The 17,071-nt window shown below is 43.8% G+C and overlaps 1 protein-coding gene across 1 annotated transcript in view; it reads right to left on the minus strand.

The window, feature by feature from the left end:
- Positions 1-17,071, minus strand: part of LOC125440650 (obscurin-like) — a 102,807-nt gene that overhangs the window by 72,090 nt on the left and 13,646 nt on the right. Inside the window, exons 10-17 of the mRNA XM_048510507.1 lie at positions 16,548-16,712; positions 14,964-15,122; positions 12,943-13,120; positions 11,426-11,539; positions 9,751-9,918; positions 8,128-8,230; positions 4,763-4,892; positions 3,980-4,083 (exon numbers count right to left, since the gene is read on the minus strand). Coding sequence (XP_048366464.1) covers positions 3,980-4,083; positions 4,763-4,892; positions 8,128-8,230; positions 9,751-9,918; positions 11,426-11,539; positions 12,943-13,120; positions 14,964-15,122; positions 16,548-16,712 — 1,121 coding nt within the window. The remainder of the gene's footprint in view (positions 1-3,979; positions 4,084-4,762; positions 4,893-8,127; positions 8,231-9,750; positions 9,919-11,425; positions 11,540-12,942; positions 13,121-14,963; positions 15,123-16,547; positions 16,713-17,071) is intronic.

Here is a 17,071-nt window from a genome sequence, read left to right on the forward strand (position 1 = left end):
TCCCTGGCGTTCTGCTTACCTGCATCTGTGGCTGGCATCTTCCAGAGGATCTGATGGTGAGTAAAAGCAAAATTAGATATATATACCTGTGGAATGTCAGGGTGGGAGGAAGAACCATTTGCATTGGTTAACAAGTGTTAAGGGTGCAGTTTGCAAGCGTGATTTGCATGTGTTAAGTGGAATCCACCCATTTTAGCATATGTATGTAACACCTAAGTTTCATAATCAATTAGTGAGGGCATCTACTTAGCAGTTGCCTGGCATTGTAATCCATTTAATTGCTTCTTCCAGAGAGACATCCTGTGTCTGGGTGGTGTTCACTAACCATTGTCTTGATTCTAGTGTTTTTAAGCACTAGTAGCCAATTTTTGTTCATTTTCATAGTTTCTTCCTTTCTGTTGAAATTGTCCATGTGCTTATGGATTTCAATGGCTTCTCTGTGTAGTCTGAAGATGCCAGCCACAGATGCAGGCGAAACATCAGGAGAAAATGCTACGGGAACACGGCCATACAACCCGGAAAACCCACAACACCCTAGTGATTCTGGCCGTAAAAGCCTTTGACAATACACTGAAATATCTTCTTTTGTGAAGATTTCTGAGGACCATCAAACCACGGGGCATACCTTGCAAGATACAGCGACTTTGAACTTATCTACTTTCTGACCAAACAACTGTAAACTAGCCTACATGAACAGACTCCTTTAGCTTATGATCTTTAGAACCACCTTCAAAATTGTCGCATTTTAGCAGCGTTCAGCTTTGCAAAGCAGGACATCCTCATCAGCAGGTTAAAAGCTGTTAAGGGAAAAGGACAGCCACGGCGTCTCTGCCACAGGCCCTCTTCGCTGTTAATAGGTTAAGCCAGCTGGCTACACGACGCAGGGAGATATGATGGGTGTGCACGAAGGAAAATAAAACTCGCAGAACTCTTTGAGTTGCCCAGAAGGTGGAATTCCAGATGACTTTATTGCAAATCTTGAAGATCCTCTTGAGAAGCAAATGATTATTTTCATGGTACATTTATTCAATCTGCATTGTCGAGACAACTAACAGATTCACAGATTTCTGAGGAAACAAGCTGGCGATTACGATACTTTGAGAAAGGAGCTTCCAAATTAATCCAACTGAAGCCTATTCAATAAGGGATAAGAAACATTCGCCGAAATGCATTTATGAGTTTTACAACAATATAATAACGATGTGATAGTTTAGTTATACCTCGACAATTGTAGCTGGAAAACCAAGTCGTTTCTTTGTGAAATAGTCTTTCAATCTTTTTACTTTGAAATGAACAGTGGTCTCTAGCATGAATTAATAGTTCTGAACAGTGAAGCTGATAAAAGAGTTTGACCACAAAAGACTCATCTTTTCACATCTTGGCTAATGAGAACTAACATAATGTACCTGAAGCATTTTGAACACATGAAACAAAGAAGCCGTTGTATTGTAATTCTTGACCTGCTGTATTTTAATTTTTCCTGCACAGTCTCTCCACACTAGGGGTTCCCAGCCTTTTTGAGCCTCTGGGCATCTTTGGAATTCTCAAACAACATGGTGGAAGCAGCCACAAAATGGCTGTCCCAGAAGGCGGAGCCATACACAGACCCAGAAAAGGTCCAAGTGCAGGGAAGAAGAGGGACGATTAAAAAATACACTGGGGAAGAGCACTGAAAGACAGAATAAAACAGACACTGGGGGTAACTCTCACAAAAGCTACATTATTTTGATCTGAGTGGGCAATCAGAACTCCAGTGGCCCAACATAGAAATGCCGGCCAAGAGGCCCACCTACTTCCATCCACTTTCTGAAAATGCTGGTAGGGCACCAGATAAGTTGTTGGTGGGTGTCATGGTGCCCACAGGTACCACGTTGGGGGCCCCTGCTAAACGCCATGCATTTCCTAGTGACACTGGTGGCAAGGAACATTCCCCATTCTTAATTGGAAATTTAATGAACGGAAATGGTCTCAAAAGAAAGCTCATCAAAAGTTATTTCAGTTCTGAGAATTCAAGAAAATTGAGCCAAACATATCCCAAGGAACAAACTAAATTCGAAAATGACTATCTGGCAAAGCAGTGGGCAAATGACAACTTGGGAGTCGCAACCTGGCCCACAGGAGGTTTTCATCCAGTCCTAAAGTGGCTTTATCATTTTTCACAAGCCCTAGCTTCCGAGTCTACAACACTGGCCAGTAGGCTGAAGCACCCGAGAAAGTGTGAAACAGCAACAAGGAAATTAAGAGCCCCAGTGGCACAAAGACACAAATCTGGCTCTTGGCCCAAAAAGAACGTACACACCCCTGCAACCTACTCATACATTTCTTGCTGCTAAGAGATAAAATTTTGAAAACACAGCTAGATAAGATGCTAGAGAAACATATTCAGATCTTCATGTGGCTTTCATCTCCTTCAAGACAGCCCTGGGGAGGCAGGGAGGGATGAATCTCCTCCCCCCAATCTCCTTCCCCCACCACACCATTTTCCTCAGAGAAATCCTATCACTACCACGATTTTTAGGCTTTTCCATATTTCCATTTCCCTTGCTTGAAAGTTCCTGTTTCTTTTTTGGGGGGAGGGGTCAGTTCCACGTGTGTTTTGCTCCCTCTAGTGGTTGATTCGATATCACACAGCTTTCAGTCCAATGTTAAAAACCTGCAGCCTAAATGTGAAGGAAGATATGCTGTTTTTGAAGCTGTGTGATATCGAATCAACCACTAGAGGGAGCAAAACACATAAGGAACTGGACCCCCCCCCCCCGAAAAAAGAAACAGAAACTTACAAGCAAGAAAAAGGAGAATGCAGAGAAGTCCTTTTGTTTCTTCCCCACCCCCTTTCTCAACCCAGCACCCACAGATGCTAGAGAAACATATTCAGACAGTGATTTATTTTGAGAGGGGAAAAGGTTTAATCCTTCCATGTCCCCTAAAGAAGACTTGAATCCAGAAATGCATACAGCTGCTTTGGAGGAAAATCTAATTGTGGATCTCTAGCCCCCATCTGGGCCACATCATCTGTTATTGCTCATCCTTTATAATGGCCTATTTTCCACAGGACTAGTCAGTCCAAGACAGACATTGGTTGACTACCAGATACTCTGTGAGGAACCTCTAAGCCAGTGTTTCCCAACCTTTTCGACATTGCGGTACCCTTGACCTTGCTGTTCATATCTCAGGGTACCCTTGAGGTTTGTTTGATATATTTTTTTGCATTTTTTTAGGGTTTTGTCTGTAGGTGGGGAGTTGCCAGCAGGGAGGAGGGAAGTAGTGTTGACAGCTTCTGCGTTGTTTGTTTACTTACTAAGTGCGGCATGGATTGGGGGGGGATTTGAAGGGAGAGCTTCCTTGAAATCTACCCCCAATCACGCCCGGTTGAAACCATCGCTAATGCTTTGTTTTCAATGTTGTTTAAAGACAGCCCATGAGGCTTCCAACCACCCCCTTTAAAATCCATGTGATTCCGGTGGGGGGGGGGGGGGGGGGACGAAGCCATTAGCATTAAATCGTAGTACTGGGATGTGCTCATGGCACCCAGATTTTCCACAGACCCTGATTTGGGAATCACTGCTCTAAGCTGATACGAATGATCAGGCTAAGCACGGTACTGGCATTGTTTTGGGAAGATAACGCCAGATAGTTAAACTTGTGATATGGTTATCATTGGCCCTTTCTTCAATGACAGTCCACAACACGCTTAACAAATCGATCAAAAGCCAGGGCATGTCCCCACGGCCACCTAGAAGGCTTCATGTCTTAAGGCTTCCAAGACAGCAAAATCTCCTGCGCAAATAAGTTTGGAAATCGACCAACTTTGCATCTGCTAAAACTGCAACACGTTCCTGTACAGAGAAGTGTGAAGACAACAGGCGCAAACCTCACTGCTTCTGGGGTAAGAAGCAAACATACTTGACCCTTAAGGGGAGGACTTCACAAAAGCAGTAATTTTAACAGCACATTTCCAGAGAAGATAAAAAGCCATACCTCCACTGTAATGGCTTGATCGCTTCTCCTCTCTTGAGCCAATGCAGCTGCACTCTGGTGGTAAAGCTGCGCCCCGCTCCTGGCTGTTCCTAGCCTGTTCACCAGCTAAAAAAAAGCATGAAACGTTAGTTAACATGAAGATTCCTGGCAAAAAAAGAAACCTCATTCTTGTGTTCCAGCTACTATCAAGAAGAAGGAGGAGGAGGAGGAGGAGGAGGAGGAGGAGGAGGAAGGGGAAGAAGAGGGGTGAGAGAGCTCCGAAGAACTGTGACTAGCCCAAGGTCACCCAGCTGGCATGTGTTGGAGTGCACAAGCTAATCTGGTTCACCAGAGAAGCCTCCACAGCTCAAGTGGCAGAGTGGGGAATCAAACCCAGATTAGAATGCACCTGCTCTTAACTCCAAACCACGCTGGCTCCTATGCCAATTACATTTTTGCCTGTGAATGAATTTTTGCTGGCATTTTATCTTCACAGAAAGTGTAAACATGAGCACAATGTGATGTTCCTTGTATTGGATATTTGTGTACTATTACAGGCTGCTTTACACAATACATTTTAAGGGGGGCGGAATCATCAGGACCATAGTATTAATCTGATGCAGCTGAAGTAACAGAATATCATGACATCTTAAAGATTAACAAATTTATAGGTGATAAAACTGATGTTCCTGGGGTTTATGATGTGTCTTTGCCATCAAAGACAGATTTTGAAACTCCATCAGTATCCCTGACAATATCCCGGCTTACCTCACACTCAGTATCCCTGACAATATCCCCGACTTACCTCACACTCATAGACTCCCACGTCGTCCTTACAGGCATTTTTAATCACAAGCACAATCACGCCGCTCCGTTGCTCACTGAAACACTGGTGCTTATTTGGGTCAGTCAACAGATTTCCATCTTTATACCATCTGGTGGGAGAAGAAGGAAGGAGAGAATGGAGGGATCCGATGTAAAACATATCGTCAAGGATGAGGTTGTGGGTATTTATTTATTATTTAGATTTTTATACCGCCCCATCCCCAAGGGGCTCCGGGCGGTGTACAACATAAACTCTCAATACAGTTATAAATAAAGTTGCTAAAACCTTTAAAAACAGCAATAAGAATAATAAGAGGCGTCCAACAAACCCCATTTTTTTAAAATCCTCCCTAAGAGGGAGGGACGGCGAGTCCCATTAGATGAAAAAGGGCCCAGATGTAAAAAGCCAACGGGGGGGCACCTTCAGCGGCTGGTCCCTCCAAAGGCCCAGCGGAACAACTCCATCTTACAGGCACTGCGGAAGTCACTAAGGTCCCACAGGGCCCGGACAGCTGGAGGAAGAGTGTTCCACCAAGCCGGGGCCAGAGCCGTAAGGGGCCTAGCCCGTGTGGAGGCCAGCAGCATCATTGAGGGGCCAGGGACCACTAGTAGATTGGCCTCCACTGAATGGAGAGGCCGTGCAGGGACTCGAAGATACGAGGGTCCCAGGCCGTGTAAGGCCTTAAAGGTCAACACCAGCACCCTGAAGATGATTCGGAACTCTACCGGTAAAGAAAGAGAATGACTTGTTGAAGGCTTTCACAGCTGCAGTTAACTGGCTCTTGTGGGTTTGTCGGACTGTGTGGCCATGATCGGGTAATTTTAGCTCCTAATGTCTCACCTATATCTGGGAGACACAGGTTCTAATCTCTACTCTGTCCCCCAAGCTTGCTGGGGGATTTGGGGACAGTCACATACTATCTGCAAAAACCTTTAAAAACGTTTTGAGGCAGGCAATAAAATATTTCTTCCATGGAGTTCTGCATTGTTTTTACCCTGCTTTGTTTCCAGACAATTTTATTTGCAGCTTCAAACCATCATAAATGAATGTCCTTTTAAAATGATTCTTCTGTTGAAATGTTTTTGAAACATCTTCAGTCGCCTGCACGATCTCTTCAAGATGTTTCTACGCCTCTATGCTGTCCTTGGTGACATTTTCTGAGCTCACTCTTCATTCCCCCATCATTTGCAACATTTCTGCAACATTTGCAACTTTTAAAATGGGGGGAGGAATCTTCAAAGCATCGAGTATACGACGGATAGAGAACTGAGTCACAAGGCTGTGAAATACTGAAGCATCAATTCAACACAAAACTCAAGAAAAAGGGAGGAAATCGTGTCCTGACGGCCATGAACTGTTTCAAGGGATAAGTATGCGCCCATATCATTGTAAAAAGGGGGGGGGGACTGAAAACGTTTTAGAAACTTTTTAGGCAATTTGTCCAGAAAGGCCCACTCTTGGCCTAACTCCTTCACAGAAAGATTTGAGGCCAATAGTATTGCAGAGATCAACAGTTAATGCTTTGATTGTGTGTTTCTGCATTGCAGGGGGTTGGACTTGATGGCCCTTGGAGACTCTTCCAACTCTATGATTCTATAAACAAATTTTTTTGCGGTAGGAGTTTTTAGGAATCAAAGCTCTGTTTGTCAGTATCCCAAAGAACCCAGTGAACTCAAATGTAGCTGGTCTAAGTAGGGAGAGCGGGATATAAATTATTATTATTATTATTATTATTATTATTATTATTATTATTGTTGTTGTTGTTGTTGTTGTTGTTGTTGTTGTAGATTTCACAGCTGCCAGATCTTTAGCTGGTTGTTGGCCTTCATTACAATTCGAGCCTCACCCAGAGGCCTAGGAAGTTGTAATGTATCGGCTAGTATTCGTGCGGATCCCAGCAGGGCTGCCTTCTGAATTTGACAGATGTTAATTTTGTCGAATTCCAGAAGATGTTTTCAAGTTGTTATTATTGTGTAAGATTTCACAGCTGCCAGATCCTTGCAGTTTGTTTGGCCTTCATTACAATTCGAGCCTCACCCAGAGGCTCGGGTATGTGAAGCCAACAGCTCAACTAAAATCTAACATATAATCTAACAAGGCTAAATTTTAAAAGAGTGTATGATCCGATGGGCCCAGGACTTTGGGAAAAACATCCATATGGACCAATGGGAAAAATTATGGACAAAGAATATGAGATTCACAAAATGTATTAATATTAAAGAAAATTGTTATAAAATGTTCCATCGGTGGTATTTATTGTCCACAAAAATTGTAAAAAAAAAAATAAGCAAAGGGAATCTGGTCCAGTGTTGGAAGTGCCAGAAGAGAGAAGGCACCTATTATTTTCATATGTGAGGTGGCAGTGTGGACAAGCCCAAATATACTGGAAAAGAAATATATACAGCTATGACAAAAAATTTTAGGATACCAGTTTAAATTCTTACCAGAAATATTTTTTATTAAATATGTTAGATTCTGTAAAGACCAGGAAAAGCTTGACAAATTAATTTTATATATGGTTTCAGCTGCCAGAATCAATTATGCAAAAAACATGGAAGAGTAAGAAATGTTCCCTCAATTTGAAGATTTTTTTTTTGTCAAATTGGTAGAGTATATAAAAATGGATAAAATTTCAAATCTCATAGAACATCACAATTTAACTGATTTTTTTTCACCAACATAGGAACCGTTAGTAAAATATCTGATGAGTGAAAAAAAAAAACTTTGTATTCCTTCAAAGCGTAATAAATTGTTAAATCATCTTTTTTTCCCCCCCTCTCTACAGACAGCACTTTCTACGAGGAAGACTAAGTATTAGTTGTTTCTTTTATGCATAGATAATATGTATTGATATGCGTATTGATGTAACAAGCCTTATTCAATTTCAAATTATTAAGGAGGAAATAATAGATTTAAGTAATAAAGATAGAGAGTATACAGAGTATGATGGATTAGTTTATATGTATCTCAGGTCATTTAGTTGGAAATTAATTTACAAAATCTCTTTCTGTATAAAACAGCTTAACAAAGTATATATACTAAAAAGATAGATCAAATTGAACTGAAGTATTTGTATTGAGATTATATATATCCTAGCTGGAAGTATATTAAAGTTTAAAACTGTAATGCATAGAGGTCAAGAATGAGTTGTTTTTTTTTTAAATGGATAAGGCATTTTTCATGTAATAACTTTATGTTAAAACCTATATGTATAACAATTTCTGTTAATTCATGTAACAACGGAACTTTAAATTGTCAATTTTTCTTATTTAATAAAATTTAATTATACTAAAAAAAAAAAAAAAAAAAAAGAAGAATAGTTGTTGTTGGGCGGGGCAACTCACCTGATCTGTGGAAAAGGTGCTCCTTCAATCGTGCATGTGAACTGCGTATCTTCCCCGTCAGCATAATATGCATGTTTCACCTTGTTCACAAACCGAGGAGGAACTACAAAGCAAGATTAAGATTAATGCATATCTGAAATCACATGGATGAAAACACTAACAAATACACACCAAACGAGCCGAGACCAACTAAGGACTTAGTCAGAAAAATGGTGCATTGCACTGTTGAAAGGCTTTCATGACTGGAATCACCAGTGTGTTGTGGATTTTCCTGGTTGTATGACCGTGTTCCAGTAGCATCTTATCTGAAGATCCTCTGAAGATGCCAGCCACAGATGCAGGCAAAACGTCAGGAGAAAATGCTACTGGAACCCATACAATCTGGAAAACCCACAACACACTGGTGCCTTGCATTCTTTTTTTCTGCAGCTAGAAGCACACAACTGCAGATCAAGAAGTTTCCAGAAGAACTGCAAGTCCTCTACTGTTACCCAGCGAAAACAGTCTTTTTTTCGGTAACAATTTCAATCTTTATTATAGTTGTAGACCAGAAAAGGTCAATAAAATGTAATTAAAAGGATAAAATATATATCTAAAAGAATGTACTGATAAAAAGAAAACCAGGAGCATAAAAACGATAAGATAAAAACATAAATATTAACTGGAAACAAAAACTTAGAAAAAAAACAAATTCTCTGTTGTGGGAATTTGTTGGGTGCTGATTTAAATGCTGGAGTCATACTAGGTCAAGGTGACCAGACGTCCAGCTTTTGGCGGGACAGTCCTGCTTTAAACCAATTTGTCCCGCGTCCTGCGGGGTTTTTTAACTGTCCCGATTTTTGGAAGGCTGGCTTTTGACTGCTGGGGACGATCCAGCACACCTGGGCGGAAACAGGGAAGCGCCCAGAAGGCGGTGTGCTCCTGCGACTCTTGCACACTGGAGTCCCGGTTTAAAAAGGTGAAAATCTGGTCACCTTATACTAGGTTGATCTGTACATAGGACTGAACAATTTTGGAAGACAATGGGAGAAAGAGAAGAAAAGAACCAGATTATGGATTCAATCCAGCCAGCTTTTCTATGGAATCTCTTCCAAGTCTCTTTCTTATCATACACCCCATGGCTTTTGTACATGGAGGTTTCTTGATTCCCAGAATAAACAGGTTGGGTAGATCCAGTGGTGGGATCCAAAAATTTTAATAACAGGTTGCAATGGTGGTGGGATTCAAACAGTGGGGCGCCCGCGCTTTTATGCAGCACCTCCAGTCCCTATTGGGCAGGGGGGTTGCTTTAGTAACCCCTTCTTGGCACTCAGAAAAAAATTAGTAACCACTTCTAGAGAAGTGGTGAGAACTGGTTAGATCCCACCTCTGGGTAGATCCCTCTTTTCCTGTCACCAGAAAGACAACTGATTGGAACTAACCCGATGAGATTAAATGGCATCTATCGAGGCGAACCCAATTTGCATGACAAAGAGAATTGTATCACAAGTTTGGCCCACATGCAAATATGAATGGACTTCACTGGGAAGTCCTAGCTGCCTCATTACACAGACACTAGATATTTCCATGTACTGCACAACAGGCATATTATCAAGCTGCTCTCTGAAGCACATAATCCTTTACCTTGAACCAATATCTTTCCTAGTGTGCTGGCATTTCCGGCAGGGCTAGCAGCATAGCACATGTATTGTCCTGAGTCGACACCCGTCAAGTTGTCAAGGATCAAAGTGCAGGAGCCATCAGGATCTTGGATGATAATGTGATGGGGATCCACCTCCACTGCCTTACCATCTTCAAGATAAAACAAAACGATCCAGTTTTGCAATAACCATTGTTATTGACTTGGTTTTCAGTGTCGCATGTGTGTATATGATTGTATTGAATGTACTTCATTTTGCCCAGACCTGGACAGCACAATCTCCTCAGATGGTGGATGCTAATCATATTCAACCCTGGTTAGCACCTGGGACTGCAGACCATCAAGAAATCCAGGGTTGCTATGCAAAGGCAGGCAAAGGCAAAACTTTTCTGTATGTCTCTTGTCTTGAAAACACTATGGGGTAGTTAACTGCCCTGGCTTGAAGGGCCCAGGCTAACCCAATCTCATCAGATCTTACAAACTAAGCAGGGTCAGCCCTGGTTAGTTGTTGGATGGGAGACCATCGAGGAAGTCCATGGTTGCTGTGCAGGGGCAGACAAGGACAAATCTCCTCTCCACATATTTTGCCTAGGCACGGATGGCCCAGGGTCACCTGGTCTCATCAGATCTCAGAAGCTAAACAGGGTCAGACCTGGTTAGTCCTTGGATCAGTGGTGGGACCAAAAAATTTTAGTAACAGGTTCCCAGGGTGGGGGGATTCAAACTGTGGTATTAAGCCCGTAAGGGCTGGGCTGGAGCCTTGACGCGGCGTGGCTGGGCATTCGAGGGGGCGGGGCATTAATAATTTCTCTCTGTTACTGTAAAAGGAAACTCTGACTGTAAAGAAGTTCCTAATTTCCAGCTGGGTATCTTTCTGTCCGTAATTTTAAACTCATTCTAGCAAGTCCTATTGTCTACTGCCAACAGAAACAACTACTTCTTCTCCTCTAATTGACTGCCTGTCAAATGCTTAATACTTTCAAATGCCAATTTTTGTTTCTAGAAATCAAAAAGAAGGATACTTTCCTTAAACAAGGAACTTTTACGGTATTTCTAAAACATGTTTTAAAGCAACCAACAGGGAGAATTATCCCGTTTTCTACCTTAAGCTAACCAGCCACATAGGAAACAACAGGACTTTATGATTTTGGGACCTAATGGAATTTCTAACGGAAAAGCAGACCCAGTTAGTAACCCCCTCTCAGCACACACAAATAATTCGTAACCCACTCTCGGGAACTGGTGAGAACCTGCTGGATCCCACCTCTGCCCTGGATGGAAGCCTTCCAAGGATCATGGGGGCCACGACAAAGAGGCAGAAAATGACTAACAACCTTCAAATTTCTCTGGCCTTGAAAACCTTACAGGGTTGCCATAAAACAGTTGTGGCTTGACGGAACCTTACACATACTTTATTTTAAATGTTTTTAGTAATGAAACGTGTTAATGTTTGATGGTTACTGGCGCAAGGTTCCTATTTGGGTGGAAAGGCACCATAGAAATACTTTAAATAAAATAAATTACACCTGGGAGTTTGGATTGAAAAGCCAGTTAATTGGGCTACTTCAATATTATTCATGAGAAGCCACAATGACTGCGTCGTATTTGGAAACCGAATATTCCAAAAAGCCGAACATGCTCAAGCAGCTTCAGTAATACCTTTATACCAGGAGATACCCGGCTTGGGCGTTCCTGTGACACGGCAAGCTAATTTGACTGTTTCACCAAGCTCAGCCGTACAGTCAGCCAGTTCCTCCTCAAACTCTGGTGGATCTGAAAGCAAACAGATTGAAACCATTGTTGTTTACCAAAAAGTCAGATCAGCCCAGTTTGGTTCAAGCTTGTCTGGGCTTGAGAGCTACACAAGCTTGGTTGTGGTCAGGATTTGGATGGAGACCGCCAAAGGCTGTGAGCGGTCTTGGATCTGCAAGCCTGCGGAACTGCCTCTCCCAGTATTGCCCCATCAGGTCAGTGGTGGAATCCAAAAATTTTAGTAACAGGTTCCCTCGCCAGCCCGTACCCTCAGCAAAGAGGCAGAGAGGTGTCACCACAAGCAAACCTGAGCCCTGGGCAAAACCTGAGTTGGATGCCCCATGGGCAGCCACCCTGCAAACGACCCCCCAAATTTTTTTTTTGCACCAGGTCATTTCTAAATCATCATCACATTATAGAAAATGCCCCAACTCACAAATCTGAACACAGCAATGGTGAAACACACAGGTTCTTTGATAGAGACTGGTGAGATAAAAGGTACGAAAGGCTGAGAATCAATGAATTGCAGTACCTGAAAGGGATTAACCCAGTTCAGGGAGTTACATTATTAGTCGCAATTGCTATATGGAACCTTCACGTTCAAAGCCAATATGCCTCTCGGGGAGGCAAGGGCGTGGAGATGGAAAAGCGGACCCAATTAGTAACCCCCTCTCGGCACACACAAATAATTAGTAACCCACTCTCGGGAACTGGTGAGAACCTGCTGGATCCCACCTCTGCATCAGGTCCCTCTGCTCATCGGAGGGAAACCTGCCAGAGGTCCCAAGCCCAAAGGATATCCGGCCAGCCTCTATGAGGGCCAGGGCTTTTACAGCCCTGGTCCCTACCTGGTAGAATAAGCTCCTGAGTGAAATCAGGGCTCTGCAGGATTTGAACGATTTCCGCAGGGCCTGCGAGACAGAGCTTTTCCGCCAGGCATTTCCACCCAGCCAGCCAGCCTGGTCTGTTATCATCGCTGGCCTCTCATGGGTGTGGAAGGGAGAAGGGTTTTCACCACCTGTGGTTGTTTTACTGTTTTATTGGTTTTAGGACTGAAATTGGTTTATTGCTGTGCTGTTGTTTTGTTGTTTGCCGCCCTGAGCCCCGTTGGAAAGGGTGGGATATAAATGGAAACATTTAAAAAGACAGGGGTCGCTACACTGAAGAAGGCAATGGCAAATTCATTCATTCATTCATTCATTCATTCATTCATTCATTCATTCATTCATTTATTTGATATACTGCCCCATCCCTAGAGGGCTCTGGGCGGTGTACAACAACAAACCACCTTGGCTCGGCACATGCCCTTTAGCAGAGGTCACTATGAGTCAGGTTGCCACTTGATAGCATGTTCTTCTTCTTCCGTTACCAAGAAGCATGGTAAGGACAAGTTGACGGGGAAGGTTAACCAGAGACAAACTTACCCCACACTGGCAGACTGATGCGGTGCTGGATGCCACAGATTTCCTTCACCCAAGAGTTCTTGATAATGACAGTCCGGGCTTGAAAGACATATTTGCGGACCGAGTCTTCTCGCTCGTGCCAAATCTCAAATGCCCGGTCATCCCCCTCTACCAGATCGTTTACATCGATGTTTGAGAGCTGGAAAGGTGGAGAAGTGTGTTAAAAGTTAAGTATGTCACTGTGGCAAGAGAGTCCATTTTGAAAGCTAAGAGCCTAGAAAAACCCACAGTCGCCTCCAGAGGTGTAGCTCCAAGGGGGTGGGGGGATGACACACCTGGCACACACCTCTGTGGGGGTGTGCTGGAGGCGTTCCGGGGGCGTTCCGGGGCAGGATGGGGGCAGAGGACGCACTGGTGCGCCAGACACTTTCCCCTCTTGCTATGCCTCTGGTCTCCTCTCATAAGTTACCAGAGTTCAAAAATGCAGATGTTTATTATGTGAACATTTATTTATCCAAGTTTACTGTATGCTCTGTGAAAATGGTGGTGTCATCCTTGATAACTGGAATCCAGCTGAAACTAGTTACCCTAAGGACATTGGAGAAAGTTTTGTTCTGTGCAGATGGGGGAACTTTCTCACAGTTAATGAAATTTAGGAAGTTCCAATTAAAATGTGCCTTCATCGGTTATTCAGCAGTCACCTGTTGCTGCCAGCAAAAGTCATAAATTAATATCCACAAAGTTAGTTGCCTTATTCATCTTTTCCCTTATCCTCCACTCTACACGCAATGCTATTGGGACTCTGAACATGTACTCAAGATATTTCTCAGCCCCGTGGACCTCACAAGATGTCTGCTATGAGGAAAGAAAGGGAAGGAGTTTGTAAGGCACCTTGCTACTCCTTGAAGGTAGAGAATAGCAGAGTATAAAACAAACTCTCCTTCTAAAGCTGTGGGCATCTTAGTTGATAGTTCCATGGGAATGTCAACTCAATGCATGGCAGCTGTGAAAAAGGCAAACTCTATGCTGGGGATCATTAGGAAAGGAGTTGATAATAAAACTGCAAGGATTGTCATGCCCTTATATAAAGCCGTGGTGCGACCGCACTTGGAGTACTGTGTTCAGTTCTGGTCGCCACATCTCAAAAAGGATATTGAAGAGATAGAAAAAGTGCAGAGAAGGGCAACGAGGATGATTGAGGGACTGGAGCACCTTCCTTATGAGGAGAGGCTGCAGCGTTTGGGACTCTTTAGTTTGGAGAGGAGACGTCTGAGGGGGGATATGATTGGCGTCTATAAAATTATGCATGGGGTAGAAAATGTTGACAGAGAGAAATTTTTCTCTCTTTCTCACAATACTAGAACCAGGGGGCATTCATTGAAAATGCTGGGGGGAAGAATTAGGACTAATAAAAGGAAACACTTCTTCACACAACGTGTGATTGGTGTTTGGAATATTTATTTATTTATTTATTTATTTATTTTATTAAATTTCTATACCACCCTTCCCCAAAGGGCTCAGGGCGGTGTCCATCATTCATATAAACAATTAAAATCCATTTCACCCCCAATCCCAGTTAAAACCATATACAAATTATAAAATTCAAAGTTGAGATGGCAATTAAAATTGTTTCCCCTTCCCCATTCCTACCCCCCACAGTAGGTGGTGATGGCCACTAACCTGGATAGCTTTAAAAGGGGCTTGGACAGATTTATGGAGGAGAAGTCGATCTATGGCTACCAATCTTGATCCGCCTTGATCTCAGATTGCAAATGCCTTAGCAGACCAGGTGCTCAGGAGCAGCAGCAGCCGCAGAAGGCCATTGCTTTCACCTCCTGCAGGTGAGCTCCCAAAGGCACCTGGTGGGCCACTGCGAGTAGCAGAGAGCTGGACTAGATGGACTCTGGTCTGATCCAGCTGGCTAGTTCTTATGTTCTTATGTTCTTAAAGCTAAACTGCAGCTATGCAGGTGCCAGTTTGGGTTGAGAAAGGAGACAAGGAAAGAGATCATAGTTAGCAGGCAAAGAAAATAACAGCCCAACCTTCATCATGTTCTTGAAGCTGTAGTTGTAAGTGTCTGTCTTGGTGTCTCGTTTGGGCTTGCAGACGATGAGGTAATTCTTGAAGAGGAAGATGTGACGCTTATGACCCTTCCAAGCCATTCTGGATCCAGGGGCCCCCTCCCATACAATGAACTGGCCCTGAAAAGACAAAGTTCAGTTCACAGAGCTGCTGGTCATTGGCAGATGTTAGGAGAGAGCGCGGCCGCGCCTGAAATGCGGCCGCCGTTGCGGGAGGGAGGAGGGGCCTGGCAAAGGCTTTAGGCCCATTCTGTGCATGTGCGGACGATCCACACATGCACAGAGGGCCAGGCAGCTCAGGCCCGTTCTGCGAAAGCGCGGAGGGCCCGGGCCGATTGGAGGCGTGCTCTCGTGATGCGCGGGAGCACGTCATCAGAGGGGGCCAGAGGTACGGCCTATAAAAGGCCCTGCCTGGTGCTCCACGGCCCACTTCGGACCAGAACGTCGAGGGATTTTCCCACCCCCCCCCCGATCCCTGTTTTTTGGAAATGTTTAAATGTTATTATAATTGTCATAGCCATTTGCGGGTTGTGCATGGGAGGTGATCCGCTGCCAAGGGGAGCTCGGAGAGCTCCCCTGTTTATTACACCTCCTTAAGAGGTAGGGGTGGAACAAGCCCACGGTTGGAATGCCCCGCGGGGGGCTAAGGAGCTTGCGCCCCCCCCCAGCGGGGATGGAAAGGGGGCTCCAGTCATGGGCACTTCGCCGGTCTGGAATGTCTCACTCCAATCTTCTGCTTGGTTACATTCCTCCAGCAGGCGGGCGGGAGGAACTAGTCATCCTCTGGAGGACAGCACTCGGGGTGCCCAGATGCTTGGATCACCTCCCATGCTGCGCCAATTTGCTTTCCTGTGTTTTCTGTTAATAAATTCTTTGGCTATGGCCAGTTTTCTCACCCACACTACATATATATTGTCTGGCGTATTATTCTGTGTATCAGGTCACCGAGCAGGAAGGGCCACACCTCTACCCACAAATATATTTAATGTAAATGTTCTTCAGGGAAAGGGTTTTTTACTGCGCTGGATCCCAGCATGACAGGTGGGAACCTTGCTGCTCTTAAGGCCCCATCAGTGACCACTTGAAGCTGGAAGGAATCATAGAGTTGGAAGAAACCCCCAAGGGCCATCAAGTCTAACCCTCAAGAAGAGTGTGGCAAACTGTTAGCCAGGTTGGTCTGCAACAAGATGTACAGGTAGTGTTTAAGAACCAGGTTTGATTCTCCATTCCTCCACCTGAATGGCAGAGGTTTATCTGGGGAACCAGATGTGTTTTTTCACTCCTACATTCCTGCTCGGTGACCTTGGGCTAGTCACCGTTCTCTGATAACTCTCTCAGCCCCACCCACCTCACAAGGTGTCTGTTGTGGGGAGAGGAAGGGAAGGAGTTTGTAAGTCACCTTGAGACTCCTTATAGGAGAGAAAGGTAGGATATAAATTCAAACTCCTCTTCTTCTTCATGCTGCAATAACATTAGATTATATTTTAGATGGCACAAGTCTCCTGTTTATCACTGCTCAGGATAAGACCCTGCGGCTTCCGTTACCTGTCGGATGGGCTCTCCGAGAATTTCTAGGGTTCCTGGATAGTTCTCAATGAGTGACACGTGAAGATTGTTTTCTGCTCGCTGTGAGAGCGCAGATACGATAGCGTAAGCCTGCTCCAGCAATGCGCAGTTTTGATTGCCCCTTGCTTTGTTTCGGATTAATTCCTGTGGAGGGGAAGGAGATGGGAAATTATACAGTGTGTACATCATCTAATTTAGGAATTCTTTCTTTAGAAAATTTGCGCGCCACCTCTCTAGAGGCCACCTTTGAGGAAGCTTACAGTAAGATAATTATATAAAACTAAAAAGATAATTATATAAAACTATTAAAACCCTTTGGGGATTGGGTGGCATAGAAATCCCATAAACAAACAAACAAACAAACAAACAAATAAATAAATAAAACACAGTCATAAAAAGCGAAGATTAAAACACCCTTACGAAAATAGGTCAATGCCATTAAAACACAATAAAAGCAGGTAAAACCATTAAGATAAGATGGGGCATATCAACAGCACGAAAAC

The sequence above is a fragment of the Sphaerodactylus townsendi genome, linkage group LG11 (assembly GCF_021028975.2).
Source record: "Sphaerodactylus townsendi isolate TG3544 linkage group LG11, MPM_Stown_v2.3, whole genome shotgun sequence".
Lineage (NCBI taxonomy): Eukaryota > Metazoa > Chordata > Lepidosauria > Squamata > Sphaerodactylidae > Sphaerodactylus > Sphaerodactylus townsendi.